The sequence below is a fragment of the Dunckerocampus dactyliophorus genome, chromosome 5, assembly GCF_027744805.1.
Source record: "Dunckerocampus dactyliophorus isolate RoL2022-P2 chromosome 5, RoL_Ddac_1.1, whole genome shotgun sequence".
Lineage (NCBI taxonomy): Eukaryota > Metazoa > Chordata > Actinopteri > Syngnathiformes > Syngnathidae > Dunckerocampus > Dunckerocampus dactyliophorus.
In genome coordinates, this window is record NC_072823.1 from 7204982 (window position 1) to 7223359 (window position 18378).

The following is an 18378-nucleotide window of genomic DNA, read 5'->3' on the forward strand; positions in this document are numbered from 1 at the left end:
CTCAGCAGGTCATGGCCAAATGAGGCAGTCAGGTTGAAAAGAATTTCTGTCTGCTCAGTAACAATCCCTCAGACGTAATACGGTGCCTTGCCAAAACAGAAAACAAACCAACGACCCTTGGATTTGCCGAAATCAGGGGTGTCAAAGGTTTAGTGAAAAATGAAACAATGCAACGGTCACTTTGATATTATGTAAAGCAACACATGTAGATATGCTAGAACTTGGATACATGTCAGGAAAAAACTGCATCTCAAATTTGTGTTTAGAGTTGGGCATCGAGTCTCGAGCATCCCGGGTTCGCTCACATTTTTTTATTTTGATTCCTAGTTTCGATGCTCACTTTGCCGACCGACAGAAATAGCCGCGAACACCAACGGAGAAGAAACCGGCAAGCACCAACGAAGAAGAAGCGGCTAAAAAGTTTGTAAAGTTTAAAAAACAGTGGTCGGCTCAGTGCAACATTTGATATCATGCAAAAAGAGGTTCGACATTATTAAACACCTCCGGATTCATGTTGTGGAAATAACAGTACCTCGTCTTTGACGCGTTGCGTCGGACTTCCTGAAAGCAGTCAGAATTGGGGAAACCAAACAATAAATGACGACAATGTAAACAAGGGTTTCACTCGGTCTCCTAAATCCAGTTGTGGTCAGATTTGCGTGATGAAGAACGTAGTTCCGCTTTGTTGTAGGGGACACTTAAGTAAAGAGTTTGGCTTCTCAAAACAATACGCGTTCAAAAGAGTAATACATTTGCCTTCTAAAAAAAATCTGACCTCATAAAAAAAAACATTATTTTGGTGTTGTTTTTTGTTTCACTATATTACGGCTGTAAAATAAAAGAAAATTCATTAACATTTCAACTATGTGCTACTAAGATGACACATTTTTTCCTCATAATATTACAAGTTTATTGTTGTCGGAATACGACTTTTTTCTTTTAATATTTTCACAGTATTCTCGTAAAATAAAATGTTTTCATTTCAGTTTTTGCCGTAATTTTTCAGTTATTTCAACTTTCATCTCGTGAATTTTCTTCTTGTAATTATGACTTTATTCCCATAATATTTAAACTTTATTCTCATAACATTATAACTTTTCCCGGAACCTAATTCTCAGAAAATTACAACTTTATTTGTTGTTTTGTTTGTTTCTCATAATATTACGACTTAAAAAAACAGCTTTTTACTTTATTATTTCAACTGTATGCTACCAATATGATATTATTTTCCCTAATAAACGTATGTCATTTTCTTGTCAGATTGTTTTTCTCTCTTAATATTTTCACATCATTTTTTAAAATAAAATTACTGCTTTTCCATTTTTGCTGTTGTTTTTAAAAAAATTCCTGTTAAATTATATTTTTAGAATGTGCTGCAGGCCAACAATAAAGCAGCTGCAGGCCGCAAATGGTCCCCGGGCCGCACTTTGGACACCCTGCACCAATCCTTAATGCGCTCATAGAATTAAGTCCTATAGAATTCTACAACAGAAATGACAATAATAAGAAATGACAATAATGACTATTATAAAAGTCAATGAAATAAAGTAAATGAAATAAAAGTCTGAAAAGTGACAGAAATGCCCAACCCTGGAAAGTTGAAGTGAGAGAAGCAAATATTCATTTCTTATTCAGCTCCTGTTTTGTTCTTTTTTTCCATTTATACAACATTAATGAGCCTGAGGTTTGAAGTGCACCATAATATTTACCTCAAAAGTTCTTTATGTTTATCTATTATCTGGGGTGGGATGCAGGAAGTGGTGTTAGCGCAGAAACAATGAGTGTGTTTCTCAAGAGAAACTTTATTTACCAAGACTGATGCTGACCTTTAAGAAGGAATTAATGAAATGTGACATTCAGTGAAGCTGTCAGCCAGCTCCACTGATGAATGCGCACATTGTCCTACGCTATGACGTGGAAGGAAAGAAGTAAAAGGGCTGTCAATCAGTCTTGAAATGCGCACAAAAATGAAACGCGCAGGTGCTTTAAGATGAAATGTCGATGAATCATTCCTGATACAGTATGTTGCAATATCTGGAATGATATTAAGAAAACACCACCAGAACTACTTTGAAAGGCTTAGTCTGAAGTGAGTGCTTCAAGTCCAGGGTATATGTGATTTTGACACAGTATTAAGTTATATTGCTTTATCAGTGTTTAATATTGGGTCATTTTATCCACCAGTTAGTGGTTGGTAGAATTACCATATTGACCCCAATATCTCATGCTATTTTCCCCCAGAAAACAGTCGAGTCGTCTTATACTCGGGGTGTAGAGGTTTATACACGTAAACTAACACACACAGCACACCTGACATACATCTCTCGTGGAAAGGTCACACAGTCGCACCTGCAAGTGCCGTATACACTGCCTTGGCAAAAATTGGTCAAACGCTAACACTGTACTTTGTTGGACCGCATTTAGCTTTGATTACGACATGCATTCGCTGTGGCAACGTCCTTGAACCATGCATGCTTTCACAATTTAAGCCCAAACTGGTTTTTCACCGCGGGCCACATCGCAGTTATGGCCACGCTCAGAGGGACAAATTCATGTACTGTATAAGCGCCTAATGACATTTGTATTGTTTGACCGAAAAACTTCCTTTGAACAAAGTCAAGCTATCAGTCACAAATTTAACTACTGTATAATTCTTTTAAAATTGGATTTGACAACAAATAAAACAAAAAAAATTCTGTCAAAATTGACAGAACAAATACATTTAGCGAGAAAGAATGTCTTTTTGATTGAAAAATATATTATCTTCTTTTTTTTAACCTAATGTAATATATTTTTAACCTATTACGTAAATATATATTATATATATAAATATTATCACAAACAATATTTAAAACAAACAAAAAGTATAAATAAAATAATTTAAAAATAATATAACGATAACAGTATATTTTAAAACTTGTAAAACATACATTTTATATGCTGTTGGAAAATATTCCATTTGTTAATATTGAATCCTACTTTGCGGGAATTCACGGGTCTGGAACCAATTAACCAACATAAACGAGGGACAACTGTAGTCCTGTCTGTCTATCCTTCACGTGCCTGTGAATATTGTCATTCAACCAGGTCATTGTATTCTCAGGGCATAGAATCGATCGCAGCTCGACTGTTCAGGTTGTCTCAGAAGAAGGCTTCATCAGTTCATGGTCAAAGACTAGGTGGGACACACAGCAGTGACTGAGAACTTGGTGCAAGAGCCAATCCATTTATCCTCCAAAGGAGGAGACATGTCCAGACAGGAATGGTTTGCCTGTTAGTGGTGTCAGGTGACGATTGTTAGGATACAACGGAGTGTGGCCTCTGCCCGCCAATGATGGTCGTTTGGGTGGCATCGCTTTCATTAGCATCCCATTCAGATGTAATGATGGTCATGGACTCACTCGCAACCAAGGTGGCTGTGCTGTGTTTATTTGTTAGGTGCTAAATGAGGAATGAAAGGACAGCATTGTATGTGGGAGAAAGGTAGTGTCGCAGACCTCCCCCTCTGTTCAGAGATGGCTTCTGAACCTTAACGTAGATGGCTTCCCTTACTCCTCTTTCAAACCATCTGTCTTCTTTGTTCGGAATGTGCACATTTTTGTCCCTAAAGGGTTCTCTTTCTCTTTTGAGGTACAGGCGGACTGCACATTCTTGACCTGAAGAGTTAGCTCGTCTGGTTTTGGTCGTGCACCTGTTCAGTGGCTGCTTGGTTTCTCCAGGTGGAATCTATCCGTAACATTTGATGTTATTCTCTTTGTACTAGAATGTAGTGAGACACAAATCAGTGAGAATTTACTGTCTAATTTTTGAGCCACAACGACCCGTCACGATAGAATGATGTCTTTGTTCCAAGTTATCCGACTGTAAGAAGCTAAGGTCAACGAGGCCCGCCCCTGGGCGACAACGTTGAAGGTGATTCCTTGATTGTGTTGAGGTCTGAGTGTTGTTACGGAGGAAGGAACTCGGGCGTTATCAGGAGGCGCGCAGCAAAGATGGGCTGAGTGAGATTCAGAGAGGCAGGCGGGCCGGCTGCTTTTTGGGTTGATGTAATGTTTATGTAGCCGTCAGCGCAGCCACTTCCTCCTCCTCCTCTTCCTCATACTCAGTCAAAGGGCACAGACTGAGGACATGGGACACATAGGGTCACCGGCCGAAGCCCAGTTAAGATGTTGGACCATTAAAAAAAAGCCCTGCGATTAAACATGCCCTTTTCTAGGACATTATTTCCCCCGGGACTTAGAGTATGGTTTATATCTTCTCTCTGAGTCATGTCTGAGGCCTAATGGTACTTGAGAGATTGTTTTGTTTATTTTGGCAGAAGACAATACGTGATACTTTGGCACAGAATTAAGGCATATAAATCATTATCCCCCCCGAGATCAGTTTATCATGAATATTTCCATGGAGATGCAAGACTGTCAAAGTATTGGGATGCATCAGCTTCAAGTTTTCTAGATGGGTCTGCACCAATGAAAATGTGTGAAATTAAATGAAAGTAGAATTAGATGACTGATTGATTGATTATATATATTTTAAAAAGTAAAAATAAATTATGAGAACTCAATTATTTTTTTAATATGTATAAAATACATATAAAAATGCAAAAACAATGTATTTGATCATCTCAGACGGCTAAGCTAAGAACTTTATTGATCCCACACATATAGAGTAGTTTTATTGCAATAAAATAAGAATATAAAATAAGAACATGAAAGTTATCAATCAAAATGACACATAGCGGTATCGGTCTTGGTTGCTATCGGAATCGGTTGGACAATATCGGCATATCGGTTTTCGGCAAAAAAGCCAAGATCGGACATCCGTAGAATAAAGTAAAAACACAATGAGAATAAAGTCATGATCTTATTAAAATTACATTTATGAACCTTATTTAAGAGGAAAGTTGAAATTTTAAGCAAATAATAGTTGCTTTTTCACCTAAATCACAAAGCTGAGATGCAAAAAAAAAAAAAAAAAAAATATATATATATATATATATATAAACTTGTTAGCATAACTACATGTGTTGCTTTACAAAATATCAAAGTGGCTCTTGCACGCTTTCATTTTTCATTATGTGGCCCTCGGTGGGAAAAGTTTGGACACCCCTAGTCTATAGTCTATTGTTTTTTTCTTGCGCAGACAAAAATTTAAAAACTGCCAGCACAGCCTTGGGCCCCCTCAGGTGCCACTGCCATTTTTAGAAAGAATAGAGGTGCACAGGGCTGGGAGGAAGGGCAGGGTCACACATTGTGAATAAAAAAAGAAAATAATGCAAAGTCTGCTCCCTCGGGAGCGCGGGGTGTTTGTGCTCTATTAATTCAAATAATGTAAGAGAAGCCAGTAAAGCTGTTCATTAAAACACAACCCGCAGTAAGTTGAGCAGAGTTTTTCTACAGTGAGACAAAGCAACTAGGTCAGTAAAAATTCAAGTAACAAACTTTTGGAAGTGAATTGGGTTACCTGGTACGAGTCACACGTAACATTACAGTTATACAGAAATGACATTTCATGAACTGATACAGAAAACCAGCAGGCTAATAGAGCTTTTACGATATTTGACGTAAAATAAACACAGATTAATAATGGCAATCTCACCGCACCTCAATTTGTAGGCACTTTACTGGTGTTTTGGAAGGTGTTGTGTTATGCTAGGTTGTATTTGCTCAAGGGATGTTTGTAAAAGTCCCTTGTTGGCTTTGAATTCTAAAACATCATCGTCATCACTTTAATCCAGGGGCGTCCAAACTTTTTCAGCGAGGGTCATATAATGAAAAATGAAAGGATGCAACATTGTCTCTTTGCTAATAATATATGCTTAATATATTATATTGATATATTAATATATTCTTAATATATTAATAATTATTAATATTATTATAGGAATTTATACAAATAAATCAAATTAAAAATGACCTAAATAAAAGTAAAACAAAAGCGAATACAAATAGAAATGACTTAAATAAAAGTGAGTCGTGACTTAATGGCCATTGGAAAATGTGGGTCCCAGGTTGAGAGCATTTGACAACCTCTGCTCTAAAAGGAGCTAAGGTGCAGGATATTCCTGCACACTTATCTGCAACATTGAACATTTGCAAGTTCATGCTGGTTAGACCCACTATGATGCTCTGTTCTCTCACTGTTAAGCAGGGTTAATCATTTGTTACTCAACTGGGACTTTTGGGGGGTTTTGAGCAGTGACGCCATGTGTTTAAATGTTTGGTCTTGCGGTAAACAAACTGAAAAGGAAACATCTGAGTGCCTTTGGCTAATGAGTAATTTACACACGGCATCTAGTCTTAAAATATAGCGACCAAGTTTTGAAGTATGATGCTATTTGTTGACCTAAAATGAAGCATCTGGTTGATTCCACAGCATGAAAATCATCAGATGTCATCGGCTACTTCCTTGTTCGTGTTATTCAATCAGTGACTTTATCACATAATTGTTAACTTAAGTGCTTTTTCGTCATTTCAAAAAAGGAAGTTCTGTAATGAAATACAATGGATTACTTGGACTAAATATGCATCTGAACAAGCAAGAAAGGAGGTTGCACATTAAATAAACAAACAAATACCATACCTAGTCATTTGTAGGGGCGGGGGAAATAATTAATTCTTATATGCTTCGCGATGCGGACATTGACGATTATGAATGGATTAATAAATGTAAATAATCGATGCTGACAGAACAAAAAAATGGAACACAAAGACGGAAAGTGTAAGTGCCACCCGGACAGTTTATGGTGGTGCACCTAAGATGCTACCAGAATGGCTGTGCGTAAATTCAAACCTGCAGGCGCTGGATTTAAAGCGAGCCTGTGGAAGCACTTTGGCTTTCACGTAGTTGAAGGTAAAAATGAGCTGGACAAGAGCAAGACAATATGCAAGCTTTGTCATACAAGCTTAAAATATTTTGGGAACACGACAAATATGAAAAAAACACTTTTCCACTCGAACAAGGAGGAAAAACAGCCAGCTGAAGTTGCTGCCGACCAGAGAACGATCGAGGTGATAACTATATTTCCGCCCACAGTAACAGCGCATTTCATTACTGATGACCGTAAATTAGCGTCTCATGTGCTACAAACGAGAGGAATGAATGAGAGCCACACGGGTGTGAATATAGCTGAGCTGCTCAATAATGTTGCAGACGCATGTTGATTTCTTGCGGCCTATTCTTTGTATTTTTTGTATTATTTGTGATTAAGGGCAGCATAGTTTCTTTGGTTATACATAATATACTGAAGTCTGCAAGCATTATATTTGTATGAGAGCTGCTGCTACAGAAATCTGTATTTTGAATGAAAGCTGTTTTTGACTTTGCTATACAGCAAAAATCCGATTTTTGGCAGGTATTCTATGCTCAGGATTTTTGTTTGAATTCGGAAGTCTTTATTATTTATTTTGTAATAATGGCATATTTTTTTTTCTTTTGGTTATTCAGAATATACTGAAGATTGTGTTAATTTTATACATGCTGCCACTGGTGCTGTACAATGGGAAATATGTTGGAAGATGTGACCTTCCAATTATTAAGATAATGGAAGTAAATTCATGTGCTTCATGTTTATTTTAATTGTGGATCATTGCCAATATGCTTTGTTTTAGTAGTACACAGTGAGTAAAAAGAAAAAAGTACGCATAAAAAAATGCACAAGCTATTGACCACAAAAAAAGATGCATCGAGATGTATCGATAATCGATAACCACCCCTAATAATTTGTCTGTATAGACTCCTGATCAAAATGTTAAGACCAGTTGAAAAATGGCAAGAATTTACGTTTTGCACTGTTGGATCGTAAGGAGGTTCTAAGTAGAGCTTCAAAATGCAAACAGAAGAAATGGGAGTGACACAAAACAAGCATTAAAATGAAATAGGCTGGTTATCACCTGGTCAAAATTTTAAGTGCACATCCTTTAAAAGGTAGAATCTTGGCAAAAATGTGGAGTGAATGTGATTTTGTGTCAGGTGTTCACACTGTCATGATCTCTTGATGGCAAAGAATCTTTCTGTCTTTGAACGTGGTGGCATTGTTGTGCTGCATAAGCAAGGCCTCTCACAACGAGCCATTGCTGCTGAGGTTGGACGAACTAAGTCAGGCATCAAGCATGTGCAAACCCATTTTTCAGCTGATTAACAAGAATGGTGCAGCTACTCACTACTGACTCCTTTTTTCAGCATTTTATTTTTATTTTAGGGGAGGGGTTTGGGGCTTTTCGAGCTATGATCTTAAACGTTTGATCAGCTGATGAACAGCATATTTCACTTTGATGCTCGTTTTTTGATCCCATTTCTTCTTTTTGCATTTTGAAGCTCAACTAGGAATCTCCTTAAGATCCAACAGTGCAAAATGTACATTCTTGTGCATTTTCAACTGGTCTTAAAATTCAATCCGGGTACTTTTTCGACACTCTCATGCGTGACCTGCATGATCACCTTCATAAAATGATTTCACCCTTCTGACTTGTCATTCACACAATGATACAATGTGCGGTTGGGTTTCTGCTTGATGATACAGTGCTGACATCTGCTGTTGCAACTAACTTTTGTTCCATCTCCTTGCAGGGCTCCCATGCACACTGTAACTGTGAGTACACACATTTGGCTATCGTTCTCAACTCCTATCGAAGCTCAACTACTACAAAATGTTGACCCAGAAAATATACACAGTGAATAATGATGCCTTTATTGCTGAGTTTTTTTTGTTTGTCCCTGTCATTGGTGCTCTTCTATCTTGCAGATAAGTCATGTGACAGCAATGAGACGAAACCTTTAATAACAACAACAGCAACAACAGTCACACTTGCTTCACCGCCAAGTTGCATTTTATCCCTTGGGGGCATCTCTGGAAATGGCTCACTTTCCGGCTTGACCCCTGGAGCCGTGTATCAAATCTTCCTCAACTGCTCCAGCTGCTGTCAAGAAGTCACGACGAGTGAGTCAGCCTACTAGTGTGGAAATCAGAAATGAGGAAACAACGCAACCTAAGATTTCACAATTATTAAGTAGGAATTTGTATGAAAATAAGCAGTGAATTCTAGAAATGTGTAACATTTGAACTATTTCCAGTAAAATGACCCCAATGCCAAAATCCTGCACTCAACAAACATGGCATGCTGCTGTAAAATTGCCATATTGTGTCATGAAAACTATAGTTTGCCCTCTGGCTGCTATGCTGGCCATCCACTGCAACGGGATTACATAGAGCATGGGTTCTCAAATGGACTCAACCCGCGACCCACATTTTCTCATGTTCATTGAGTCTCGACCCACTCTTAAGTCAGTTTTATTTTTATTTTAAAAAAATCTTTTTTAAAATCTTTTTTATTTAAGTCATTTTTAATTATTTTTTATTGTTTTATGTTTTTATGTCTTATTTGTATTTTTTTACACTTTCATTTCAGGCATATGTTTTTGTATTTATTTGTCCATTCCTTTTTTACACTTTTATTTAAGTAATTTTTATTTTGGTTATTTTTAATTAAAAATTTTTTTATTTTTTTTCTTTTATCTAAATTATTGTTATTTTTAATTATTTTTATTATTTGTTTGCATTGTTATTTAAGTTGTTCTTTTTTAGATTTTTATCATTTTTTACACTTAAGTCATTTTTATTTAATTTTTTTAACGTTTTTTTTAAGTCTTTTTTTATTTTAATTTCTTTCACTTTTGTTGAGACAATTTCATTTCAGGAAACTTTTTTTTTACACTTATTTAAGTTGTTTTTATTTATTAATGCCTTCATATGTTTGTTTACAGGGGTGTCACAAGATCTAGCAAGATTAATAAGTTTCAAGATTTTTTGTTGAGAAAAAAACTGTCCCGTGGGCACTAAGCCTGGGACAGTAATAAATAATTTAATTAAACACATAAGTGAAAAACAACTCGATAATTTTGCTGGCCTCAGTTTATTCCATGTGCATGCGTGTCTGTTTTTCTCATCTCCCACTTCCAAACAGGCAGGACGATGATTCACACCGTGCATTGGTTTCAGCACCTTGGCACATTTGTTCCATAAAACAACGGCATAAATGGAGTGAGCGCTCCTCTCAGTCATACAGTCTCTCTTTGTGTCGGTGGGTAGAGGCGGGGCCAGTAGCATACATAGAGTGTAGAATAGTGCCTCATGAGGAGCAATGTAAGGCAACATAGTAGAAATGCAATTAGTATATTGTAATATATTGTCATATATTCTTTATATTTTTTCATTTTACTTTTCTTGAAAGTAATGTTAAACTCTTGTCTCGTCTCGTAGACTCTATCTCGTGCATCGGCTCATCTCGGGAGTTTCTCCTGACACCATTATGTATTTATATTTTATATACTTTTATTTTGTCAAACCAAGCAGTTGGATTAGATTTTTTGTTAATTGGCATTTTTTGAAACATTAACGCACATAAATGTCCAAAGTACATTTTAGAGTAATTTATTCAGGCTTTTTTGTCAAGGAAATGAGGAGGAAGATGACTAAATATTGCTCAATTTGACTTCAAAATAAGCCAGACATGAGTTGTATATTCCATATTTTAATTTAATGTTTGATTTGCTGCCTGCGACCCACCTGGAATGGATCCGCGACCCACTTTTGGGTCCCGACCCACCAGTCGAGAACCGCTGCAATAATGCATATGTACTTATGACAAGAACTGATGAAATACTTTATGCACTGAAAGACTAAAAGGCAATATTTGGTCATTGGATGGATTGTAAAATTGAACAAAGCCAAGAGGGTTAACCTGTTCAGGGTCACAGGTCAGCTGGAGTTTATCCCAGTTGACTTTGAGTGAAAGTCTGGGGTAAATTGAGAACTGTTCTCCAGTAACCTAAAAATAGGCCATCTTTCTCCTATTTATAATATACAGTATATTTTTGTTCCTACTAAATTATTCGGGAGGTCTGGTTCACTACTACTGTATGTAAGCCCCAAATATTAAAACTGTATAATCTATCTCCCACCTTGGTCAGATCCTCGTGAAGCCACCAATCTCACTGTCATCAATGTGACAACATCATCCATAACTGTGAGCTGGACCAAGCCAGAAGGAAACTGCTCGTCCTACGTGGTACACTGGACCGATGGCAGAGTTCAACAAGACGAAAATGTTATTATGACAACGAAAGACATCACGGGCCTCACGGCTGGGACCATGTACAGTATATTTGTAACTGCAGTGGCAGATGATGGCGTGACTGAAGGGAACAATGCAACTGTGTCTCAGTACACAAGTAAGTACTCTTTTCCTTTAGGGTTACAGAATAACCGATAACTGACAGAACTGAATTTAGTTCATTCATATAGTGCAACACCATAGCAAAAAGCTCCTGGGTTTGAATGTCAGCTTGAATATTTGTTGTTGCTGTGCTTGCTGGCAATCAAGGCGGTAAACCAGTGGTTCCCAACCACTGTGCTGCAGCACAGTCGTGCTGTGAGAGATCATCAGGTGTGCTGCGGAAAATTATCCATTTTAATTGGTCCAAAAAATGCTGTTCATCTATTTATTACACATCTTATTCTATATTATATATACAATATACAGTATATTACTGTATATACATTCTAGGTAAGTAAGTGAGCAATGAAGTCATATTACTATTGCACTTTTCACAGACATGAGTCACAAAGAGCTTAACAGGTAAGAATCAACCTCCAGTACAATACAATACAATAAAAATGCAAGGAGAGGGGGATAAAAATGTAAAAATGACAACATTAAAATGCATTATTATCAGTAAAATGTCAACAGCGAAATGTTTTAAGCCAGGTCTGTTCAAAGGCACATTCTCAAAATATAACTTGACATGAAAACTAAAAAAAAACAGGAAAAATTTAATAATCAGAAGTCATTTTACGAGAAATTCGTGTGTTTTTTTAAAGACAAAAAACTAAAGTTATATTCTAACAAGTAAAAGTAATTTTAGTAGGATAAAATTGAAAGATTAAAGAAAAAAGACGTCATTTTTTAAACATCATATTACTATGGGATGCCCTGCGATTGACTGGCGACCAGGCCAGGGTGTACCCCGCCTCCTGCTCATTTCTTATTTTGATCTCTTTCCTCTTGTGTAGGACCAGGTATTGTTCATGAACACTCTGTTCACACCAACACGTCTTCAATATCTCTAAACTGGGTCCTGCCTGACGGTGAAGACTTTACGTACAAGGTGAAGTGGGACAATGGAGGAGAGCAGCGAATCACACACACAAGTGACACCTATGCTGTGCTATCAGACTTGGTGTCTGGTACAACGTACACAATCACAATTGTTTCTGTTGCTGGAGACAATAAGACAGAGGGAGATCCCTACACATTCACCGCAGTCACAAGTAAGACATACATACATTATATCAACATTGTTATACAATGCTGTGGTAACCTTCTGTATTTGTCTTTGTTTAAGAGCCTGCAGTAGTCAGGAATCTGAGAACCCCTGATGTCACAACATCATCCATATCTCTGAGTTGGACCGACCCAGACGGCAACACGACCTTGTATAAACTGCGGTGGACGTCAGAGGGAAAGACGGGCAGTGACAACACCTCTGACACCACCTTTACCATCAAAGATTTAATCCCTGGAAACCGCTATGACATCACAGTGGCTGCTGTCGCAGGAAATCCGCCAAACACAGAAGGAGAAGAAACCCCGATTAGCACCTTTACAAGTAAGTAGGTCCGTACTTTTAGGGAGACAAGAAGAGCTCACACATGCGTATAATATATTATATATATATTATATATATTGGGACAGTTACAGCATTATTATTCTGCTTGATTTCATGCTATGTTATAGCAGCGGTCAACTGATTCAAACTGATTCCAAAGCAATTCTCAGCACTCACTCACAAATCTAATTTCTACTTGGAAATATGTTGTCCCTACGACTGTACAGAATATTAAGAGTCTGTAGAGAAAGAGTTATAAGGAGTATAAGTAAAAACATACAAGAATAAAGTTGCAGTTTCTTGTGAGGTGAAAGTGTAGTTTAGCCTAACCCCTAATCCTAGCCTATAACCCTAATTGCTAACCCTAACCCCTAGCCCAATCTTAACTTAATTTTACAAGAATAAAAGCAAAATATTTTGAGAAAAAAGTTGTAATCTAACAAGAAAAATTGTAATATTATGAGGAAAACTAATGTCATTTTAAGTTGCATAAAGTTTAAAATATTGAGGAAAAAGTATGTTGTTTTTTATGTTATATTCTGTTCTTTTTTTTAAAAGATGTAATATTATGAGAATCAAACAAACTAAAATAAAGGAAAATTAGGTTGAGGAAAAAGTCATTGCATTATGGGAATAAAGTCAAAATAGTTGGAGAATAAAGTCACAATATTGCAAAAAAGAACAAGCTTATTTGAGAAGAAAGTTGAACTATTTAGAAAATAAAAAAACAACATCAAAAATGGGAAAAAAAGAGACAAAAGACAAGAGTTGATACTAATAATACAATACGATATAATAAAGCTGAGATGCAGTTTTTTTTATTGGTATACAAAATATCAAAGTGGCCCTTGCATCGTTTCAGTTTTCAATATTTGGGCCTTAGTGGAAAAACTTTGGACACTCCTGTCCTATACTGTAAATGTCATGTTTAATTCTTTTATATTTGACTTTCTTATCGTTTAGGGCCTCAGAGGCCTGGAAACATAACAGCTACACCAGGAACCGACAACCTAAACATTGTGTGGACCTTGCCTCAACCTGGAAGAGCAGATACCTATGTGGTGAACATCTCCAATAAGAATTTGTTATATTCCTCGAGCAATATAACAACGGCCAAAACAGCTTATTTTAGTGGTCTGTATCCCGGAAGAGTTTTTCTTGTCACAGTCACTGCTGTTGCTGGAAACCAGAACAACACATCCAACCACATCTCACTTGCGACCAGTAAGTTCATTATGCTTCGTGAAAAGATTTTTTACTCGTTGATACGTATCTGTATCGGGAGGCTCAGAGTACTTGTAGATACATACAGTATTTAGCACTAAATATGAGAATATCTGAAATTGCCTTTTTTGTTTTTGTTTACAAATCTTAGTTCCTACACCACCCAGATCACTACATATCAGTCACAGGACAAGTTCTTCACTTCACCTACAATGGGAGACTCCCACCAGCATGGAGGGTGCGCCGCTTATCAGTTACCTCATCATTTACCAAACAAGAGAGGGTGAAATGCAAACGACTAACACCAGCGATGACAGCGCAGTGCTGTCACAGCTCACCTCTGGAACACTGTACAATACAGAAGTGAAAACAGTCGGACCCCAGCGTTTGATGAGCTCGCCTGTCCATAGAGCTGGTTACACCTGTGAGTACAGCGCAGCCAAGCATATTGACGTCTTTTATTATATCACTATTATCATTTTTTGTGTTAAGGTTTTATGTGACTGTGTCATCAAAGTGATATAAGACGATAAAAACTGGGTTTGTGACTCCAACGAGATCATAGTTCTTGCAAAGTTAGGGGCGAGAATAGCCTGCGGAAACATCATTTTATCCATTCAGTCCATATTTCAAAATGCCATCTCCAAAGATAAGAATGTCATGCAAGAGTTTCATATTTCTGTTACTCATTTCAGAAAGTGAAACCTGATCGTAATGTTAAGACCAGTTGAAAATTGCAAGAATTTACATTTTGCATTGTTGGATCTTAAGGAGATTTTAAGTAGAGCTTCAAAATGCAAAACAAAGAAAGTGAGACAAAAAGCAATTTATTGCAAACAAGCATTCAAGTTAGTTAAAATAGGCTGTTCATCAGACCATAGCTCAAAAAAACTCAGAACCCCCCCAAAAATAGAAATAAAATGTTGCAAAAAGGAGTGAGTAATGAGTAGCTGTGCCATTCTTGTTAATCAGCTGAAAAATGTTTTTGGCCATGCTTGATGCCAGTGTTTTCAGGAGGCTAATGGGAATGTTGCTCCAGTTGGTGAAGATGGCTTCACGGAGAGCATCCACTGTCCATTTTTGTAACTCCATCCCCAAATGTTCTCAATTGGATTTAGATCAGGGGAACACGAAGGATGGTCCAAAAGAGTGAGCTTCTTCCTCTGGAAGAAGTCCTTTTGTCAGGCAGATTTTGTGAACTGAAGCGTTGTCCTGCTGAAAAAGCCAGTCATTACCACACAGACGAAGGCCTTCAGTCATGAGGGATGCCACCTGTAACATCTCTACATATCTAATTGCCGTTTGACACCCCTGCACAATCTCAAGCTCCATTGTTCCACTGAAGGAAAACGCAGCCCAGATGATGATAGCGTTTCCTCCACTGTGCTGTGTGGAAAACATCTCATGTGAGATCTCCTTGTCATGCCATGTTATGTAATGTTGGAAGCCATCAGGACTGTCAAGGTTACATTTACATTATATTTACATTCTCATCAGAGAATGTAAATGTTCTTCTACCTTTCAATGTCCCATGTTTGGTGCTCTCATACGAATTCCAAACGGGCAATTTTGTAGCGTTGAGACGAGGCCTTTGAAGACGTTTTTGTTCTTGAAAGTATTTTCTGGCAGATGGCGTCTGATGGTTATTGGACCGCACTGGACACCAGCAACAACCTTCATTTGGGCCGAGGATGGTCCTGTTTCTTGACTGACCAATGGGATCCTCCGGCTTTTTGATGAAGTTTCAAAATGCTTGTCTTACTGCGTCCAACCTCAGTGGCAGTGGCACACCGTGAGACGCCTTGCTTATGCAGCTCAACAATCCCACCGCGTTCAAAGAGAGAACGTTTTTTACCTTTGCCATCAAGAGATACCTGACACAAAATCACATTCAATCTACATTTTTTCCAAGATTTTTTAAATAACTTTACTCTCCTAATATTTTGACATTCTCATACAATTACGACTTTTTCATTCGTGTTTAATTGTGGGCTGAGGACCATTAAAAAAAAAACAGCTGCGGGCTGCAAATGGCCCCTTGGGCAACACTTTGGACACCACTGATTTGGCGTCTTCAATTAACCTAACATGCATGTTAACATGAGAGTTCTGGGCATTCCCCGCCTCTCACCCGAAATCAACTGGGATAGGCTCCAGCTCACCTGTAAGACTAATGCAGACACCCAGCATAGAAAATGAATGAATGAATGTTTGTTATATTTATGTACTGTGGGTAACTTGAACAAAGTGTGTAAAATAATAATATAAATGTAAAAAAAAAGTGCATATTTGAATGTTGTATCATCTTTTTTTTCCAGTGCCCAACCCTGTGTTGAACCTTGCGGCCAGACCTTTGAACACAACTTCAATAAAAGTGGCATGGTCGTACCCGCAGGAAGTAAAAGCAGAATACACGTACTGTGTTCAAACCTACAACGCTAAAGGAACCCTTGTGAAAGAACTAAAAGTCAGTGATAACAGCACTCATGTGCCTGACCTGGAACCAGGAACTAGATACAACGTCAGTGTCACAGCATTAGCAGCAGCAGGGAGTGAATCCACGGCGGAGCAGACATTCACTTACACAAGTAAGAACAAGTGCGGATGCATGGATAGTTTCTCCATTGTCTTCAATTTGTTCCTAATGATATGAATGATCAACTATCTACTCTGTTTTGTTCTTTTTAGTGCCCAAAGCCGTGACTGGACTCATGGTGAAGGATGTCAACACAACAGCTATCACACTGAAGTGGCTCAGGCCAAGTGACCATAAGGACTCCTACTCCTACCTGCTGACAGTGTTCCAGGATGGCACAATGCTTCACAATGCTTCGACAAAAACAGAAACCTACACTTTTTCCGGCCTGACCCCTGGAGCACCGTACAGTTTTGAGGTGTTCACAGTGGTGGAGGGGGTGAAGTCCACAGAGGAGCGCACATTCAGCTACACAAGTATGACCTCAATCATTTAGGGGAATTTATCCTACACAGGTCAATGGGTTGCGAGCTGGTTCCGTTTCTATGACACGTTAAGTCAGGGGTGTCCAAACGTTTTCCAGCGAGGGCCACATAGTGCAAAATGAAAGGATGCAACTTTGCCACTTTGATATTTTGTAAAGCAACACATGTAGCTATGTTAAGACGTTCAAAATATTTCAAGAAAAAAGTGCACCTCAGTTTTGTGATATAGGTGAAAAAGCCCATTATTAGTATTAGCTTTTTTTGCCCAAATATTTTAACTTTCATCTCAATAATAATAATATTATTAATATTATGTCTTTATTCTCATAATATTTTGACTTTATTCCCATCATAAAGTTCACACAGTAGTGGGCAGGAAAGTTCAATCAGTACCGTAATTTTTTTTAATAGATGGTTATATTCTGACAAAACCCTTTGATATTGCAAGTTATTTTTGTTCTTACTTCAAAAATAAAATTGATTTTAAACATAATAGTGATTTAAATAATAGAATCATATGAAATAAAATAATGAGAGACAAATCATGTACAAATTTACAGTAATGTGTAATGCGAAAAAAGCATAATTTTAGGACAATAACGTTGTCATATTATGAGGATAAATAACATCATTTTAGTCGCATAAAGTTGAAATATTAAAGAAACAAGGCTTTTTTTTAAGAGTCGTGACATTATGAGGAACAAACAAAACAACATCTAAGGTTGTAATTTTTGGTAAATTAGGTGGCATAAAAAGTTTTTAAATTTTTTAGTATAGAGTCAAAATATTATGGGAATAAAGTCATAATTAACTAAATTTACAAGAACAAAGTTGAAATTGTTGTAAAGCAAAAAAAACAGCTGAAGTTGTAAAAAAAAACAGCAGCAGCTTATATTTTAACGAGAAAGACAATTACAATTTTATGAGAATCGATTAGTAATATTATGAGGAAAAATAATGTCATTTGTAATAATGACATAATGTAATAATGTCATAGCATAGAGATGAAATTTTAAAGAAAATAAATATGCTTTTACAGCTGTAATATTATGAAAAACAAACAAAACCAAATAAAGTTCTAATTTTTGGAAAATTAGGTTGTGGAAAAAGTAAATAAATTAAAAAATATTAATGGAATAAAGTCAGAATATTGTGGGAATAAAGTCGTATATTACCAAAAGAAGATTTACGCAGATTATTTAAGAAGAAAGTTGAAATATTTGGAAAATTAAAAAAACAAAGTTAAACAAGGGATAATAGGCAATTTCACGTACTGTGTATGACAAAGCTGAGATGCAGTTTTGTCTTGACTGCTTAGCATATCTACATGTGTTGCTTTACAAAATATCGAAGTGGCAAAGTTGCATCCTTTCATTTTTCACTGTGTGGCCCTCGGTGGAAAAAGTTTGGACACCTCTGCATTGTTATAAAAAAAATGCATATGCATAAATAAAGCCTTTCCATAGTAATCATCTGGTACTCTCAGTAAAAATACAACTCTATCCACTATACAGTATAAGAAAACAT

At 37.0% G+C, this 18378-nt stretch overlaps 1 protein-coding gene across 4 annotated transcripts in view; it reads left to right on the plus strand.

The window, feature by feature from the left end:
• The window catches only part of ptprja (protein tyrosine phosphatase receptor type Ja), a 47384-nt gene that overhangs the window by 8626 nt on the left and 20380 nt on the right, over positions 1-18378 (plus strand). For 2 of the 4 annotated variants that reach the window (XM_054777108.1, XM_054777109.1), the window contains exons 1-10: positions 5961-7010; positions 8569-8590; positions 8744-8938; positions 10969-11229; positions 12071-12328; positions 12403-12666; positions 13630-13890; positions 14042-14314; positions 16209-16478; positions 16579-16842. In XM_054777108.1, coding sequence (XP_054633083.1) covers positions 6771-7010; positions 8569-8590; positions 8744-8938; positions 10969-11229; positions 12071-12328; positions 12403-12666; positions 13630-13890; positions 14042-14314; positions 16209-16478; positions 16579-16842 — 2308 coding nt within the window. In that variant the 5' untranslated portion in view covers positions 5961-6770. Of the gene's footprint in view, positions 1-5958; positions 7011-8568; positions 8591-8743; positions 8939-10968; positions 11230-12070; positions 12329-12402; positions 12667-13629; positions 13891-14041; positions 14315-16208; positions 16479-16578; positions 16843-18378 lie in introns of those variants that run through there. The other 2 variants (XM_054777110.1, XM_054777111.1) reach the window with 2 other exon arrangements.